This window comes from Bufo bufo, chromosome 6 (assembly GCF_905171765.1).
Source record: "Bufo bufo chromosome 6, aBufBuf1.1, whole genome shotgun sequence".
NCBI classification, from domain to species: domain Eukaryota; kingdom Metazoa; phylum Chordata; class Amphibia; order Anura; family Bufonidae; genus Bufo; species Bufo bufo.
In genome coordinates, this window is record NC_053394.1 from 179,337,900 (window position 1) to 179,355,901 (window position 18,002).

The 18,002-nt window shown below is 42.5% G+C and overlaps 1 protein-coding gene across 2 annotated transcripts in view; it reads right to left on the reverse strand.

Moving 5' to 3' along the window:
- Positions 1-9,725: 9,725 nt before the first annotated feature.
- The window catches only part of LOC121004700 (zinc finger protein OZF-like), a 53,783-nt gene continuing 45,506 nt past the window's right edge, over positions 9,726-18,002 (reverse strand). For both annotated transcript variants that reach the window (XM_040437006.1, XM_040437005.1), the window contains exon 7: positions 9,726-11,550. In XM_040437006.1, the coding sequence (XP_040292940.1) occupies positions 10,760-11,550 (791 nt within the window). In that variant the 3' untranslated portion in view covers positions 9,726-10,759. The remainder of the gene's footprint in view (positions 11,551-18,002) is intronic.

The following is an 18,002-nucleotide window of genomic DNA, read 5'->3' on the forward strand; positions in this document are numbered from 1 at the left end:
GGTGACTTGCATTATTCCTTCCCATGTGCATAATTTTACATTTGTCAGTGTTAAACCTCATCTGCCACTTATCTGCCCAAGTCTCCAATCTATCCAGATCCCTCTGTAGTAGTATACTGTCCTCTTCAGTGTTAATTACTTTACACAGTTTAGTGTCATCTGCGAAAATTGATACTTTACTATGCAAGCCTTCTACAAGATCATTAATAAATATATTGAAGAGAATAGGGCCCAATACTGACCCCTGAGGTACCCCACTAGTGACAGTGACCCAATCTGAGTGTGTACCGTTAATAACCACCCTCTGTTTTCTATCATTGAGCAAGTTACTTACCACATACAGACGTTTTCTCCCAGTCCGAGCATTCTCATTTTATATACTAACCTTTTATGTGGTACAGTGTCAAATGCTTTGGAGAAGTCCAGATATACGACATCCATTGATTCGCCGCTGTCAAGTCTAGAACTTACCTTCTCATAGAAACTGATTAAATTAGTTTGGCATGACCGATCCCTCATGAAGCCATGCTGATATGGCGTTATTTGCTTATTTCCGTTGAGATGCTCCAAAATAGCATCTCTCAGAAAACCTTCAAACAGTTTACCCACAACAGATGTTAAACTTACCGGCCTATAGTTTCCAGGCTCTGTTTTTGGACCCTTTTTGAATATTGGCACCACATTTGCCATGCGCTAATCCTCTGGGACATTCCCTGTCAGCATAGAGTCCGAAAATATCAGAAATAAGGGTCTGGCTATGACATTACTTAATTCCCTTAGGATACGGGCGTGTATGCCATCCGGTCCTGGCGATTTGTCTATTTTAATCTTTTTAAGTCGCTGATGTACTTCTTCCTGGGTCAGACAGGACACTTTTAATGGGGAATTTATTTTTACATTCTGCATGTCTTCGGACAGTTTATTTTCCTCAGTGAATACATTGGAGAAAAAAAATATTTAACAGCTTTGCTTTCTCCTCGTCGCTCTCTGCGACTCCCCCCTCATTACTCTTTAAAGGGCCGACACCTTCAGATTTATACTTTTTAACATTTATATATTTGAAGAACATTTTAGGGTTAGTTTTACTCTCTTTGGCAATCAATCTCTCGGTCTCGAGTTTGGCCGCTTTTATTTTGTTTTTTACATGTTCTATTTTTTTCCTTATAGTTTTTCAGTGCTTCCGTTCTACCCTCCTGTTTTAGTGATTTATATGCTTTCTTTTTGTCATTTATTGCTTTCCTTACAGTTCTATTTATCCACATTGGTTTCTTTTTGTTCCTTAACCTTTTATTCTCATACGGTATGTACCTCTCACAATGAGATTTTAGGATGCTTTTAACGATATCCCATTTTGTGGCTGTATTTTTATTTTTCAGGACTTTGTCCCAGTTAGTTAGGCCTATGGTGAATAGTTTTTTTATTACCCGAGAAATCCTGAGTCTGAAACATATAAATGCACTGTATGCCTAAACACAAATAAATGTAGAGAAATTTGCAGGACTCCAGAATAATATTTGCAATTTAGTTTTCAATTTTATTACAGTGAAAACATATGAGGTTCTGTAGCTTGTGAAGGAAAAAGCCTGGACATTTTTCCATCATGAGCCACAGAAACCCCATAGAAAAAGGTCTTGATTGGACCAAATGTCCAGTATTAATCACATGTGGCGTAATATAACAAAATATATGTACTTCAACCTGGATATGTTTTTACGCTTAGAAAATTCTAAACTAAAAGATTATTCTGCAGTGTGGATTTCTCTACAATACTTTAGACTGCCAACACTGAGTGCAGATCTCATTTCCTCTAGGTAAACACAATTTAGAGAAAGCTCTCTGGATGTTTATTTGGTACAGCCTCAGAACAAGATGAAGATACAAAGAGTACGGTGCAGAGAGTAAGTGTCACTTCTGTGTACAGAGAACCATAGCTCTGGTAAATATAATCCAGACCAGGAAATCTTTGCTTTAATCTTAATGTATGTACAGTGCTGCCTATAATTATTCATACCCCTGGCAAATTTTGACTTAAAGTTACTTTTATTCAACCAGTAAGTAATTTTTTGACGGGAAATGACATAGGTGTCTCCCAAAAGATAATAAAACGATGTACAAGAGGCATTATTGTGGAAAAAAACCATTTCTCAGCTTTTATTTACATTTGAGCAAAAAGTGTCCAGTCCAAAATTATTCATACCCTTCTCAATAATCAATAGAAAAGCCTTTATTGGCTATTATAGCAATCAAACGCTTCCTATAATTGCAGACCAGCTTTTTGCATGTCTCCACAGGTATTTTTGCCCATTCATCTTTAGCAATGAGCTCCAAATCTTTCAGGTTGGAGGGTCTTCTTGCCATCACCCTGATCTTTAGCTCCCTCCACAGATTATTAATTGGATTCAAGTCTGGACTCTGGCTGGGCCACTCCAAAACGTTAATGTTGTTGTCTGCTAACCATTTCTTCACCACTTTTGCTGTGTGTTTTGGGTCATTGTCATGCTGAAATGTCCACTGGTGCCTAAGGCCAAGTTTCTCTGCAGACTGCCTGATGTTGTCGTTGAGAATCCTCATGTATTGCTCTTTTTTCATGGTGCCGTTTACTGTGATTAGGTTCCCTGGTCCATTGGCTGAAAAACACCCCAAAAGCATTAGGTTCCCACCACCATGTTTGACAGTGGGGATGATGTTCTTTGGCTTGAAGGCTTCTCCTTTTTTACGCCAAATGAAGGAAACATCATTGTGACCAAACAATAAAATTTTTGTTTCATCTGACCATAACACATAAGACCAGAAGTCTTCTTCTTTGTCCAGATGAGCTTTTGCAAAGGCCAAGCGAGCTTTTGTGTGCCTTATCTGTAGAAGTGTAACCCAGCAGTGTGCAGTGTACGTTGGATTGTCTGCTTTGAGACATTGCCACCAGCAGAGCCCAGATTCACCAGGATGGCCTTGGTGGTGATCCTTGGATTCTTTTTCACCTCTCTAAACTATCCTCCTGGCCAGCACAGGTGTAACTTTTGGCTTCCGACCATGTCCTCTGAGATTTTCCACAGTGCGGTACATCTTGTATTTTTTGCTCAAATGTAAATAAAAGCTGAGAAATGTTTTTTTTTTTCCACAATAATGCCTCTTGTACATCGTCTTATTATCTTTTGGGAGACACCTATGTCATTTCCCGTCAAAAAATTACTTGCTGGTTGAATAAAATTTACTTTAAGTCAAAATTTGCCTGGGGTATGAATAATTATGGGCAGCACTGTATGTACACACTTTACAGCCATTTATGACTTCATGTGTTGTCCAATTTAAGGGTAGATGTTCATGTAAAATGTAGAGCAGATAACCAGTGGCACTACACCAAACCTAAAATTGTCAGGATGCGACTGCCGAGGAGTGGTGCCTCACGGAGGTGCTCAGCTTGTAGCTGCAGTGAGCATATGTGATAAAAAGAAAAAGAAAACAAAACGAGCGGCACTCACCGTTGATAGGCAGGTTACTTTATTCCATGGCAGGAGGGGGGTGCAAGGGTTGCAGATACAGCAGCAAAAAGGCAACAGCCGTTTCGCGCGTGTATGCGCTTCTTCTGGCTTTCCAACACTGAAGAGGTCACGGCACCTTCTTATAGTGCACAGGAAGCCGCATCATCGCAGTAATTTGCTTAATTACTAAGTAATCAACACCTGGCCTCTCAAGAGGGAGGGCAGGGATTACAGTCAGGCGGGACCTCTTCAATGATGTAAGGTGCATATGTGAACATACATAAACCAATAAGAACAAATCAAAATACGAAAATACAATAAGCAAGAGTGGTTCATTACAAAAATACGCTCATATCTATTTTTTCATTTAGTCCCAGCGGACCCAATGCATCCGTGCGTAGGATCCATATAGTTTCTCTTCTCAGAAGCTCCCTTTCTCTGTCACCACCTCTTTCAGTGCGGTTAACTACTTCAAGGCCAGCAAAAGTCAGCACATTGGGATTTCCACTATGTGCCTTATTCACATGATCTATTAACCGCGGAACACCCTTTCCTGTTTTTAAGGAGTTTAGGTGTTCGCGGAATCTTTCAAATAAGCAGCGGATAGTTTTTTCCGATGTAGAAGCGTCCGCATCTACATAAAATTATATAAACCACAAATTTGCTGCGGCAGGTAATAAGTGGAAAAACCCTATGTTCTATCCCTGCAAAAGAGATCACTTGTAGTTGGGAATTGAAGCTGCAGAAGGAACAGTTTCTGCAACTCCTATTCCCTTTTGGTCTCTGTTCAGACAGCCATGTGAGACGTTTTTTCCTGAAATGGCTAGTTACCACTTGATCGCGTATAGTATGGCATCTTCTAAACGCTATCACTGGTTTCATATCTTTCAATTGTTTTAGGGAATCGTCCCTCACTAGGATACTCCAATTTTTCTTTATGACCTGTTTTATCTTATCGGCCATAGGACTGAATTTAAAGGAAAAGGCGAAGGGTGGGGGCCCTTTTATTGAGGGTTTACCCTCCCTTACTTCTGTCTGATGTACTTGTGACGCTTTTGTCATAGCTTGATTCAACAAGTCTGGGGGATACCCTCTACGTCTCAGCCTAGCGCGCAGATCCTGCGCCTGTTTATCATAACTCATTGAGGTGGTATTTATACGTGCAAGTCTCCTGAATTGGCCATATGGCACTGATTGTTTTACTGTGCTTGGGTGATAGCTGGAGAAATGGAGGAGGGAGTTGGCGGCGGTCGGCTTGCGAAAACCTTCCGTCACCAACTCCCCCTCCACCACTGATACCACTACATCCAGAAACTCGATTTTATTGCCCCCAAACTGGTAAGTAAATCGCATGTTCATGTCATTCTGTGTATTCAAGTAATCCACGAAAGCCCGGAAATGTGCCTCGTCGCTGGACCATATGATGAAAACATCATCCACGAATCTGTAATAGGCATGCATATATTTCAGAAATGGATTAAAACTCGAGTACACAAAACGGTCTTCGAACCGGGCCAGGTACAGATTGGCAAAAGTACACGCCACTGGGGTCCCCATCGCGGTACCGACCCTTTGTTTATACCAGGAATCTCCGAACATAAAGGCATTGTTAGTGAGAATTAGTTTCAGGCCTTCCGTGATGAACATCTTGAAGTCCTCACTTCTATCTGTGTTCTGTAGGACTTCCATCACTGCCTCAATGCCCTTATCCTGAGGGATCCGGGTATAGAGACTCTCCACATCGAGGGACACGAGTCGGAACTCCTCCTGCCACTGAATATCGGTCAGTGACCGGAGGAGGTCCGACGTGTCCCTCAAATGTGAGGGTATCATCTTAACGATAGGTCTCAACAGCCAGTCTATGTACCTGGACACCGGTTCGGTCACTGACCCAGTCCCGGAGACAATAGGTCGCCCAGGGGGCTGGGTCAGTGACTTGTGTATTTTAGGCAAAAAATACCAGGTGGGCCGTCTCGGAAAAATCGGAAGCAGTTTTTCTGCCTGCTGGCGTGGTACTACATTTTTCTCTACGTATGTATGTAAAAAACTGCGCAGAATATTTTGGATTTTCCAAGTGGGATCAGTACACAATTTCTCATACACCTGTCTGTCATCCAATTGTCTAAGTGCTTTGTCACTGAATGGCATCGGATCCACCAGGAATTTTCCCTCACCATTATGGACACAGTGCTAAAACAAAACGAGAAAGAATACGCTAAAATAACAACTGAATTACAGAAAGCAAAGACCGTTTTGGCATCCCGCCATACTGACAGCCAATCGCAAGCCTTTTTGAAACGAATGGATAAAAAACTGACCATAATACAAAATAGCATAAAAGAAAATAAACGTGACAAGTTTTTACGTGATAAGCTAGATTACGACGCAGGCAAAATGTTCAACTGGGGCAACAGACAACAGACAAGGATACGTCCAAAAAGAAGGAAGAGCGACTACTGGACATCAGATTCGGACTCTAGTGCCCATGATGATACCGACAACTCTTCTACGGACATGAGCCCTTTAGACAGGGCACTAGAAGGGGAAGAGGGAATAGTAAGAAACAAAAACAAAAATATAGGGAAGCAAGGTTACAAACGCAAACAGGTATCCTGGAAACGATAGAGGAGGAACCTGTCAGTGAGGAGACCCTGGTGGTTAATTTGTCCGGGATCGAATTGCCCCGGGACTGTGAACGCGTGCTCAATAAGGGCCTCAATTACAGTCTCACGGAACAGTTCGATCCAGTACAATTCGAGATAGACCTATTTAAAGCCACCAGAAAACTTAACCTTAAAAGAATATATGAGAACCCTATAGCTCCCAAAATACCTCCTATCCACCTTGAAGGGGAACGACCTATGAGTATCGGCCCTCTAGGTTTCAGCATCAATGCTAACTTTAGCGATGAAGAAATCTCTTGCCTTGAGGCCTTGACAGATTCCGTGTTGAGGGATCAGGCACAGGATATTGAATGCCCTGCGTTTACAGGGGGCATTCGCTCCACCTATTGTCCCCCCTTGCCCGCCGGCTCTAGCATTGACCTCTTCCAGCAAAGAGTGTTGGAAGAGGTTAAGGCTTTGGTATATCCCCGTGCTGAAAATAATCTCACAGATGCAGAGAAAAAAGCCTTAAAGTGGCTGAAAAACAGAGAGGATCTAGTGGTGAAGCCGGCGGACAAGGGGGGTAATATAGTGATACTGAGCAAGTCTTACTATGTTTCCGAAGCACTTAGACAATTGGATGACAGACAGGTGTATGAGAAATTGTGTACTGATCCCACTTGGAAAATCCAAAATATTCTGCGCAGTTTTTTACATACATACGTAGAGAAAAATGTAGTACCACGCCAGCAGGCAGAAAAACTGCTTCCGATTTTTCCGAGACGGCCCACCTGGTATTTTTTGCCTAAAATACACAAGTCACTGACCCAGCCCCCTGGGCGACCTATTGTCTCCGGGACTGGGTCAGTGACCGAACCGGTGTCCAGGTACATAGACTGGCTGTTGAGACCTATTGTTAAGATGATACCCTCACATTTGAGGGACACGTCGGACCTCCTCCGGTCACTGACCGATATTCAGTGGCAGGAGGAGTTCCGACTCGTGTCCCTCGATGTGGAGAGTCTCTATACCCGGATCCCTCAGGATAAGGGCATTGAGGCAGTGATGGAAGTCCTACAGAACACAGATAGAAGTGAGGACTTCAAGATGTTCATCACGGAAGGCCTGAAACTAATTCTCACTAACAATGCCTTTATGTTCGGAGATTCCTGGTATAAACAAAGGGTCGGTACCGCGATGGGGACCCCAGTGGCGTGTACTTTTGCCAATCTGTACCTGGCCCGGTTCGAAGACCGTTTTGTGTACTCGAGTTTTAATCCATTTCTGAAATATATGCATGCCTATTACAGATTCGTGGATGATGTTTTCATCATATGGTCCAGCGACGAGGCACATTTCCGGGCTTTCGTGGATTACTTGAATACACAGAATGACATGAACATGCGATTTACTTACCAGTTTGGGGGCAATAAAATCGAGTTTCTGGATGTAGTGGTATCAGTGGTGGAGGGGGAGTTGGTGACGGAAGGTTTTCGCAAGCCGACCGCCGCCAACTCCCTCCTCCATTTCTCCAGCTATCACCCAAGCACAGTAAAACAATCAGTGCCATATGGCCAATTCAGGAGACTTGCACGTATAAATACCACCTCAATGAGTTATGATAAACAGGCGCAGGATCTGCGCGCTAGGCTGAGACGTAGAGGGTATCCCCCAGACTTGTTGAATCAAGCTATGACAAAAGCGTCACAAGTACATCAGACAGAAGTAAGGGAGGGTAAACCCTCAATAAAAGGGCCCCCACCCTTCGCCTTTTCCTTTAAATTCAGTCCTATGGCCGATAAGATAAAACAGGTCATAAAGAAAAATTGGAGTATCCTAGTGAGGGACGATTCCCTAAAACAATTGAAAGATATGAAACCAGTGATAGCGTTTAGAAGATGCCATACTATACGCGATCAAGTGGTAACTAGCCATTTCAGGAAAAAACGTCTCACATGGCTGTCTGAACAGAGACCAAAAGGGAATAGGAGTTGCAGAAACTGTTCCTTCTGCAGCTTCAATTCCCAACTACAAGTGATCTCTTTTGCAGGGATAGAACATAGGGTTTTTCCACTTATTACCTGCCGCAGCAAATTTGTGGTTTATATAATTTTATGTAGATGCGGACGCTTCTACATCGGAAAAACTATCCGCTGCTTATTTGAAAGATTCCGCGAACACCTAAACTCCTTAAAAACAGGAAAGGGTGTTCCGCGGTTAATAGATCATGTGAATAAGGCACATAGTGGAAATCCCAATGTGCTGACTTTTGCTGGCCTTGAAGTAGTTAACCGCACTGAAAGAGGTGGTGACAGAGAAAGGGAGCTTCTGAGAAGAGAAACTATATGGATCCTACGCACGGATGCATTGGGTCCGCTGGGACTAAATGAAAAAATAGATATGAGCGTATTTTTGTAATGAACCACTCTTGCTTATTGTATTTTCGTATTTTGATTTGTTCTTATTGGTTTATGTATGTTCACATATGCACCTTACATCATTGAAGAGGTCCCGCCTGACTGTAATCCCTGCCCTCCCTCTTGAGAGGCCAGGTGTTGATTACTTAGTAATTAAGCAAATTACTGCGATGATGCGGCTTCCTGTGCACTATAAGAAGGTGCCGTGACCTCTTCAGTGTTGGAAAGCCAGAAGAAGCGCATACACGCGCGAAACGGCTGTTGCTTATTTGCTGCTGTATCTGCAACCCTTGCACCCCCCTCCTGCCATGGAATAAAGTAACCTGCTCAATTTAAGGGTAGAGTCTAAGACCCAGACATTTTATGCCTTGGTTATATTTAAAGGCTATGTACACCTTTGGGGGCTGATGGACTCCTTATCTCTGCTCTCTGACATAAACACTCCTTAAAGGGGTATTCCCATCACAATGATTACTGTTAAATCTCTTAATGATTTGACAGCGATCATTTTTCTAAATACATTTTATTACCCAATTCCCACCCTTTTTGAGAAAATAAGTCCCCTCTTACCCGATTGCTGTCTTTCGTCTCCTCTGGTTACGGACACCTCTCCTGTCGAATCCCGCCAGGCCACGCTTGCGCAGAAGACTGAAGATTCTCTCCTGGCCGGGCAATGTCCTGAATGCGCACGCCGCCGCTCATATACGCCATGATGACTTCTTCCTGGCCAGTATAGTACAGAGCCGCGAACGCACACGCCAGCACTGTACTATACAGGCCAGGAATAAATCACCATGGCGCGTGCGCGTTCAGGACATTGCGCGGCCCGGAGAAAAACTTCAGTCTTCTGCGCAAGAGCGGCCTGGCCGGGAGAAGACGTCAATCAAGCAACGCCGAATCCAGGAAGTGAACGTCGCGAAGGACGAAGGAGGTAAGTATGAAAACTAAAGAATGTGGCTTAAATGTGTGTTTATGACCTCTTAGTAGTCTAGAAATAAGGTTTATTTGATGACTTGCACAAAGTGTAAGTACCAGTCACGCAGTTAGAAAAACAGTTGACACTTTATGACAGAATATTTTTAATAAAGGCCAATAAAAAATATGATTTTTAGCCAAAAATTAGTAAAATGCAATCAAACAAAAATTGCCTCCAAAGGTGTGCATAGTCTTTAAGTCTAAAACTGTGTATCTGAAACTCTTTGTAGGAATTTTCCACTGATGACCTATGATCTGGATAGGTGTCTGACACTCGTACCCTACCGAGCAGCTGTCTGAGAAGGCAGCGGCACTCACAGTAGCACTGCGGCCTTCTCTCAGCTTCTCCTAGGCCAATGATAACACCTCCATGTCACATGGCCTAGGTACAGCTCAGTCCCAATGAAATGAAGTGGGGCTGAGCTGAGATACCAAGCACAGCCATTATATAATGTATGGCGATGTGCATGGTGAGCATGGAGAAGGCTGTGGCTCTAACAAGAGCACCAGTGCCTTCTCAAACAGCTGATCGGCTGGGGTCCCAGGTGTCAGACTCCCACCGATAAGATACTGATGACCTATATAGAGGAAAACCCCTTTAAGGCGAACCAGTCACCATGAAAATGTAATGCAGTCTGTAGGCAGCATGTTGTAGACTGATGTGCTCTGTTTATGCTTAGGAGTCATGTAGGTGGTGCCAGCCAGTGATTGACAGCTTACTCTCCATAACTAATTATACAGGGAAGACTGTCAGTCACTGAGTATGACTGCCCATATGACTCCTAAACATAAAAAGAGGTTGAAATGAATAAATTACAAGTTTTACTGATTCTTTCTCCACACAACTATATATCAATCTGCTCAGCTGCTCCTGCTTTATATAACATGCTGCTTGAAGATTGCACTGCATTTCAATGGTGACGTTCTTTTAATGACAATCTGCTCCAAGTAGATCAGATTTTAAAAAAATAAAACAATGACAGTTAGTATCCTCCACACGAAGCATGTGTAATTGTCTCAAGATGACAAGTCTTACCTCCTAAAACAAAGTTTGAGTGCATATCGAGGACTATTTCCAAAATGGAAAAACCAATCAATCAATGAACTTGATTAGCTGAATGAGCGCCGTATACATGTTTAATTTCTACTTACATGATTCTTTATTCTGATTGAGTCTACAAGTTTCTTTGACGAATGACCCAGTAGCGTATAGGAAGGATTATAAAAGTGGGAATGGCCTTGACTTTTAAGCTTACTGTGATATTTAATGAGGTGCGTGTTTCCATAATTAGGCCTCCTCATGTCTACAAGTTTTTAAGTGATGAACAAGACGAAACTTACGAATAAAACTTTTCCCACATCTGGAACATGAAAACGGTCGCTCACCAGTGTGGGTCTTCTCATGGAAAACAAGATCACATTTATTACTGAAAGATCTCCCACATTCCAAACATCGGAATGGTTTCTCCCCCGTGTGCGTCCTCTGATGAACAAGGAGTTGTTGTTTACGTGTAAAGCATTTGCCACACTCAGAACATGGAAATGGTTTCTCTCCCGTGTGGATGAGCTGATGATAGAAAAGGTTAGATTTACCTGAGAAACATTTCCCACATTCAATGCATGAAAAAGGTCTCTCCCCTGTGTGCGTTTTCTTATGCTTGGCTAGATCACTTTTTGTTTTGAAGCACTTCCCACATTCATTACAGGGGAATGGCTTTTCACCTGTATGAATAACCTGATGACGGACCAGATTTGATTTCTTGGTAAAGGATTTTCCACAGGCAGAGCATGAGAATTGATTTTTGCTTATGTCAATTGTCTCTTGTGGCATAAAATCAGAATTTTTTGTAAAACAATCAAAACATGGAAACAAGTCACTGCATGAATGAGATGTACACTGTGCATCAATATTTGTAGTATCAGAAAGATTTTTTCTGTGGACAGAGCTATCACATAGTACATCTGCTCCACAAGGAACCTGATTTTCCTCAGTCACTGCAAGGTCTTTTTCTTTCAGGTCATAAACAGTAGATAAAATAAGACCTTCTTCGGCAACAGCCCTGCTATTCTTTCCATCTCCTACAATATATTAATATAAAAGCAGGTTTCAAACTTTCAGTGTGGTAAAACAATATTTACAATACAAATGTCCACATACAGGATTGTCGAGTTTGTGGATTGCTGAACCTAAAAAGCAGCAGCAGCAGCATGATAATAGTGGTTCCATGTAGAAGATATTTTTTCAGTAATTAGTATCAACACATCAGTAAGATAAAAACACCCATGAAACTGTCCTCACCTCAGTACTGAAAAAAAAAAAAAACACCACGGAGGAGTGCTCTAGGCCAAGTATAAAATTTAGGAGTACAATGATTTATGTTGGTTGCCAGATACAGTGCCTTGCAAAAGTATTCACACACCCCCCCCCCCCTTGATTTTTTTTGTATTTTAGTGTCTCACAACCTTAAATTAACATGGATTGTTTTAGGATTTGCATTTGCATCATTTAATTTACAGAACATGCCCACAACTTTGAAGATTTTTTTTTATTGTGCAGCAAACAATAGGACAAAATAACAGAAAAGGTCAATGTGCATAATTATTCATTCCCCTAAAGTCAATACTTTGTAGAGCCACCTTTTGCGGCAATCACAGCTCCAAGTCGCTTTGGATAAGTCTCTTTGAGCTTGCCACATCTTACCACTGGGATTTTGCCCAGTCTTCCTTGCAAAACTGCTCCAGCTCCTTCAAGTTGGATGGTTTGCGCTTGTGAACAGCAATCTTTAAGTCTGACCACAGATTTTCTATTCGATTGAGATCTGGGCTTTGACTAGGCTATTGCAACACATTTACATGTTTCCCTTAAACCACTCAAGTGTTGCTGTAGCAGTGTGTTTGGGGTCATTGTCCTGCTGGAAGGTGAACCTCCGTCCTAGCCTCAAATCACGCACAGAGTGGTACAGGTTTTGCTCAAGAATATCCCTGCATTTAGCACCATCCATCTTTCCCTCAACTCTGACCAGTTTCCCAGTCCCAGCTGCTGAAAAACATCCGCACAGCATGATACTGCCACCACCATGTTTCACTGTGGGGATGGTGTTCTTTGGGTGATGTGAGGTGTTGGATTTGCGCCAGACATAGCGTTTTCTTTGATGGCCGAAAAGTTCAATTTTAGTTTCATCAGACCAGAGCACCTTCCTCCATACATTTTGGGAGTCTCCCACATGCCTTTTTGCATACTCACAACGTGCCTTTTTGTTTTTAGCAGAAAGTAATGGCTTTCTTCTGGCCACTCTGCCATAAAGCCCAACTCTATGGAGCGTACGGCTTATTGTCATCCTATGAACAGATACTCCAGTCTCTGCTGTGGAACTCTGCAGCACCTCCATGGCTACCTTAGGTCTCTGTGCGGCCATCTTTTGGCAGGTTTGCTGTTGTGCCATGTTCTTTTCATTTGGTTATGATAGATTTTATGGTGCTCCTGGGGATCATCAAAGATTTGGATATTTTTTTATAACCTAACCCTGACTTGTTCTTCTCAACAACATTGTCCCCTACTTGTTTGGAGAGTTCCTTGGTTTTCATGGCAGTGTTTGGTTAGTGATGCCTCTTGCTTAGGTGTTGCAGGAGGCCTTTCAAAAAAGGTGTGTATATCTAATGACAGATAATGACACTTAGATTGCACACAGGTGGAAATCATTTCACAAATTATGTGACTTCTGAAGGTAATTAGTTGCACCAGAGCTTTTTATGGGCTTCCTAACAAAGGGGGTGAATACATATACGCACATGCCAATTTTCTGTTTTCTATTTCTAAGGGCTCGTTCACACTTGCGTTGTTCTTTTCCGGCATAGAGTTCCGTCGTCGGCCTTAAGCTAAACGTCGTTTCGGCGCATTACCGGATCCGGCATAGAGTTCCGTCGTCGGCCTTAAGCTAAACGTCGTTTCGGCGCATTACCGGATCCGACATTTAGCTTTTTCTGAATGGTAACCATGGCTGCCAGGACGCTATAGTCCTGTTTGCCATGGTAAAGTGTAGTGGGGAGCGGGGGAGCAGTATACTTACCGTCCGTGCGGCTCCCGGGGCGTCATCCATGCGCATGGGGCGTCCTGACGTCATTCTGGAGCGCCCCGGGAGCCGCACGGACGGTAAGTATAAAGCTCCCCCGCTCCCCATTACTACTATGGCAACCAGGACTTTAATAGCGTCCTGGGTGCCATAGTAACACTGAACGCATTTTGAAGACGGATCCGTCTTCAAATGCTTTCAGTTCACTTGCGGTGTTACGGATCCGGCGGGCACTTCCGACAAATGGAGTACACAACGGATCCGGACAACGCAAGTGTGAAAGAGGCCTAAACAATAGTTCTATTTATACATTTTTTTAATTTCACTTCTTCAATTTAGTCTATTGTGTTCTGATCCATCAAATAAAATTCAGATTAACAAAACATTAAACTTAAGGCTGTAATAAAGGCTGTAACAAAATATGAAAAAAGTCAAGGGGGGGTATATTTTTGCAAGGCAATGTATATACCTGTGAAACTGGTTGTGCCTGCATTGCTGAAAACAATTATTAAATATAGGCAAATGAGACTCTTGAAGCAACGGGGGTGTTGCCATTACACCTAGAGGCTCAGCTCTCTCTTCAACTGCCGTGCCCTCTAAACTTTCATTGGCAGGACCAGTCAGAGTAAAGGTCATCACACCTGGCCCAGTCAATAAAAGTGCAGCGGGCGCTGCAGTTGCAGAGAAGGCAGAGCCTCTAGGTTTAAACACAACATATATATAAACATTGTTTTTCTCGGCAATGCAGTCACATATGAACATGGGTCCAACACAGATGCCTTCAGCTGCCAAGCGCACATGTAACAAGTCAGCCAGTTTCATAGGTACAAATCTGCTGACAGATGCCCTTTAACCACCTCAGCCCCCAGTGCTTAAACACCCTGAAAGACCAGGCCACTTTTTACACTTCTGACCTACACTACTTTCACCGTTTATTGCTCGGTCATGCAACTTACCACCCAAATTAATTTTACCTCCTTTTCTTCTCACTAATAGAGCTTTCATTTGGTGGTATTTCATTGCTGCTGACATTTTTACTTTTTTTGTTATTAATCGAAATTTAACGATTTTTTTGCAAGAAAATGACATTTTTCACTTTCAGTTGTCAAATTTTGCAGAAAAAAACGAGATCCATATATAAATTTTGCTCTAAATTTATTGTTCTACATGTCTTTGATAAAAAAAAAATGTTTGGGTAAAAAAAAAATGGTTTGGGTAAAAGTTATAGCGTTTACAAACTATGGTACAAAAATGTGAATTTCCGCTTTTTGAAGCAGCTCTGACTTTCTGAGCACCTGTCATGTTTCCTGAGGTTCTACAATGCCCAGACAGTACAAACACCCCACAAATGACCCCATTTCGGAAAGTACACATCCTAAGGTATTCGCTGATGGGCATAGTGAGTTCATAGAACTTTTTATTTTTTGTCACAAGTTAGCGGAAAATGATGATTTTTTTTTTTTTTCTTACAAAGTCTCATATTCCACTAACTTGTGACAAAAAATAAAAAGTTCTATGAACTCACTATGCCCATCACGAAATACCTTGGGGTCTCTTCTTTCCAAAATGGGGTCACTTGTGGGGTAGTTATACTGCCCTGGCATTCTAGGGGCCCAAATGTGTGGTAAGGAGTTTGAAATCAAATTCTGTAAAAAATGACCTGTGAAATCCGAAAGGTGCTCTTTGGAATATGGGCCCCTTTGCCCACCTAGGCTGCAAAAAAGTGTCACACATCTGGTATCTCTGTATTCAGGAGAAGTTGAGGAATGCGTTTTGGGGTGTAATTTTACATATACCCATGCTGGGTGAGAGAAATATCTTGGTCAAATGCCAACTTTGTATAAAAAAATGGGAAAAGTTGTCTTTTGCCGAGATATTTCTCTCACCCAGCATGGGTATATGTAAAATGACACCCCAAAACACATTCCCCACCTTCTCCTGAGTACGGAGATACCAGATGTGTGACACTTTTTTGCAGCCTAGGTGGGCAAAAGGGCCCATATTCCAAAGAGCACCTTTCGGATTTCACAGGTCATTGTTTACAGAATTTGATTTCAAACTCCTTACCACACATTTGGGCCCCTAGAATGCCAGGGCAGTATAACTACCCCACAAGTGACCCCATTTTGGAAAGAAGAGACCCCAAGGTATTCGCTGATGGGCATAGTGAGTTCATGGAAGTTTTTATTTTTTGTCACAAGTTAGTGGAATATGAGACTTTGTATGAAAAAAAAAAAAAAAAAAAATCATCATTTTCCACTAACTTGTGACAAAAAATAAAAAATTCTAGGAACTTGCCATGCCCCTCACGGAATACCTTGGGGTGTCTTCTTTCCAAAATGGGGTCACTTGTGGGGTAGTTATACTGCCCTGGCATTTTCCAGGGGCCCTAATGTGTGGTAAGTAGGTAAATGACCTGTGAAATCCGAAAGGTGCTCTTTGGAATGTGGGCCTCTTTGCCCACCTAGGCTGCAAAAAAGTGTCACACATCTGGTATCTCCGTACTCAGGAGAAGGTGGGGAATGTGTTTTGGGGTGTCATTTTACATATACCCATGCTGGGTGAGAGAAATATCTTGGCAAAAGACAACTTTTCCCATTTTTTTATACAAAGTTGGCATTTGACCAAGATATTTATCTCACCCAGCATGGGTATATGTAAAAAGACACCCCAAAACACATTCCTCAACTTCTCCTGAATACAGAGATACCAGATGTGTGACACTTTTTTGCAGCCTAGGTGGGCAAAGGTGCCCAAATTCCTTTTAGGAGGGCATTTTTAGACATTTGGATACCAGACTTCTTCTCACGCTTTGGGGCCCCTAAAATGCCAGGGCAGTAAAAATACCCCACATGTGACCCCATTTTGGAAAGAAGACACCCCAAGGTATTCAATGAGGGGCATGGCGAGTTCATAGAAAAAAAAAAATTTTGGCACAAGTTAGCGGAAATTGATTTTTTTGATTTTGTTCTCACAAAGTCTCCCTTTCCGCTAACTTGGGACAAAAATTTCAATCTTTCATGGACTCAATATGCCCCTCAGCGAATACCTTGGGGTGTCTTCTTTCCAAAATGGTGTTATTTGTGGGGTGTTTGTACTGCCCTGGCATTTGAGGGTCTCCGCAATCATTACATGTATGCCCAGCAATAGGAGTTTCTGCTATTCTCCTTATATTGAGCATACGGGTAATGAGATTTTTTTTTTCCGTTCAGCCTCTGGGCTGAAAGAAAAAAATGAACGGCACAGATTTCTTCATTCGCATCGATCAATGTGGATGAAAAAATCTCTGCCAAAAAAAAAAAAAGGAGGGGAAAGGCGTCTGCCAGGACATAGGAGCTCCGCCCAACATCCATACCCACTTAGCTCGTATGCCCTGGCAAACCCGATTTCTCCATTCACATCAATCGAGATTTTTTTTTTTATATATACAAAGTGTTTGCCAAAGTATATGAACACCGCCACCTCCTCAGCTCATATGCCTCGGCAAACGTATCTTTTACTGCAGAGGAGAAATCTCGTCTTGCAGCGCCGCATACACCGACTTGTGTGTAATCTGACAGCAGCGCAATGCTTCTGTCAGAATGCACATCAGTGCTGCAGCTAATCGATCGGTTGGTTCACCTGAAAGGTAAAAAAAACAAAACAAAAAAGAAAAAACCAGGCCGCAACGCAATAACTTTATTAACTTTAGAACAGAACATATTAACTTTTTTTTAACTTTTTTACTTACCGGTAATTTTTTTTTTGTTTAGTTTTTTTTACCTTTATAGAACAAACCTCTCCTTCCCCATGGGACAATGTGCAAAGCGCAAATCGCCCAAAGATGTGGCAAAGTACGTTATGCACTTTATCCCAGGTGAAAGGAGAGGTTTGCAGCAGCTGTGAGTAAAAGGGCCCTAATAGCCCTGTGTGCCTGTCCTGTGAGATGCAATCCCTATGCTAGGTGTACCTGTGTGTGGTACTTCCGGAAACACTCACCAAAGCATAGGGCAGGGTGGTCAGGACAGTCAGGACAGAAATAGCGGGTGTCACGCCTTATTCCACTCCTGCTACAGACACGACATCTTTTTCGGGGTGACGGTTGGGTTGAGGTACCAGGAATGACACTGGGGAAATGTCGCTCGTGTAGACGGCTAACTACACTGGTGGATGGGGCCACGGAACCTCCTGGGTAAAGGAGGTTCTCGATGATCTCTTCCTGGAATTTGAGGAAGGATCCTGTTCTCCCAGCCTTACTGTAGAGAACAAAACTATTATACAGCACCAATTGAATTAAATATACAGACACCTTCTTATACCAGCGTCTGGTTCTGCAGGAAACTAAATACGGAGACAACATCTGGTCATTGAAGTCCACCCCTCCCATGAGCGCATTATAGTCGTGGACACAGAGGGGCTTTTCAATGACACGGGTTGCTCGCTCAATTTGGATTGTCGTGTCTGCGTGAATGGAGGAGAGCA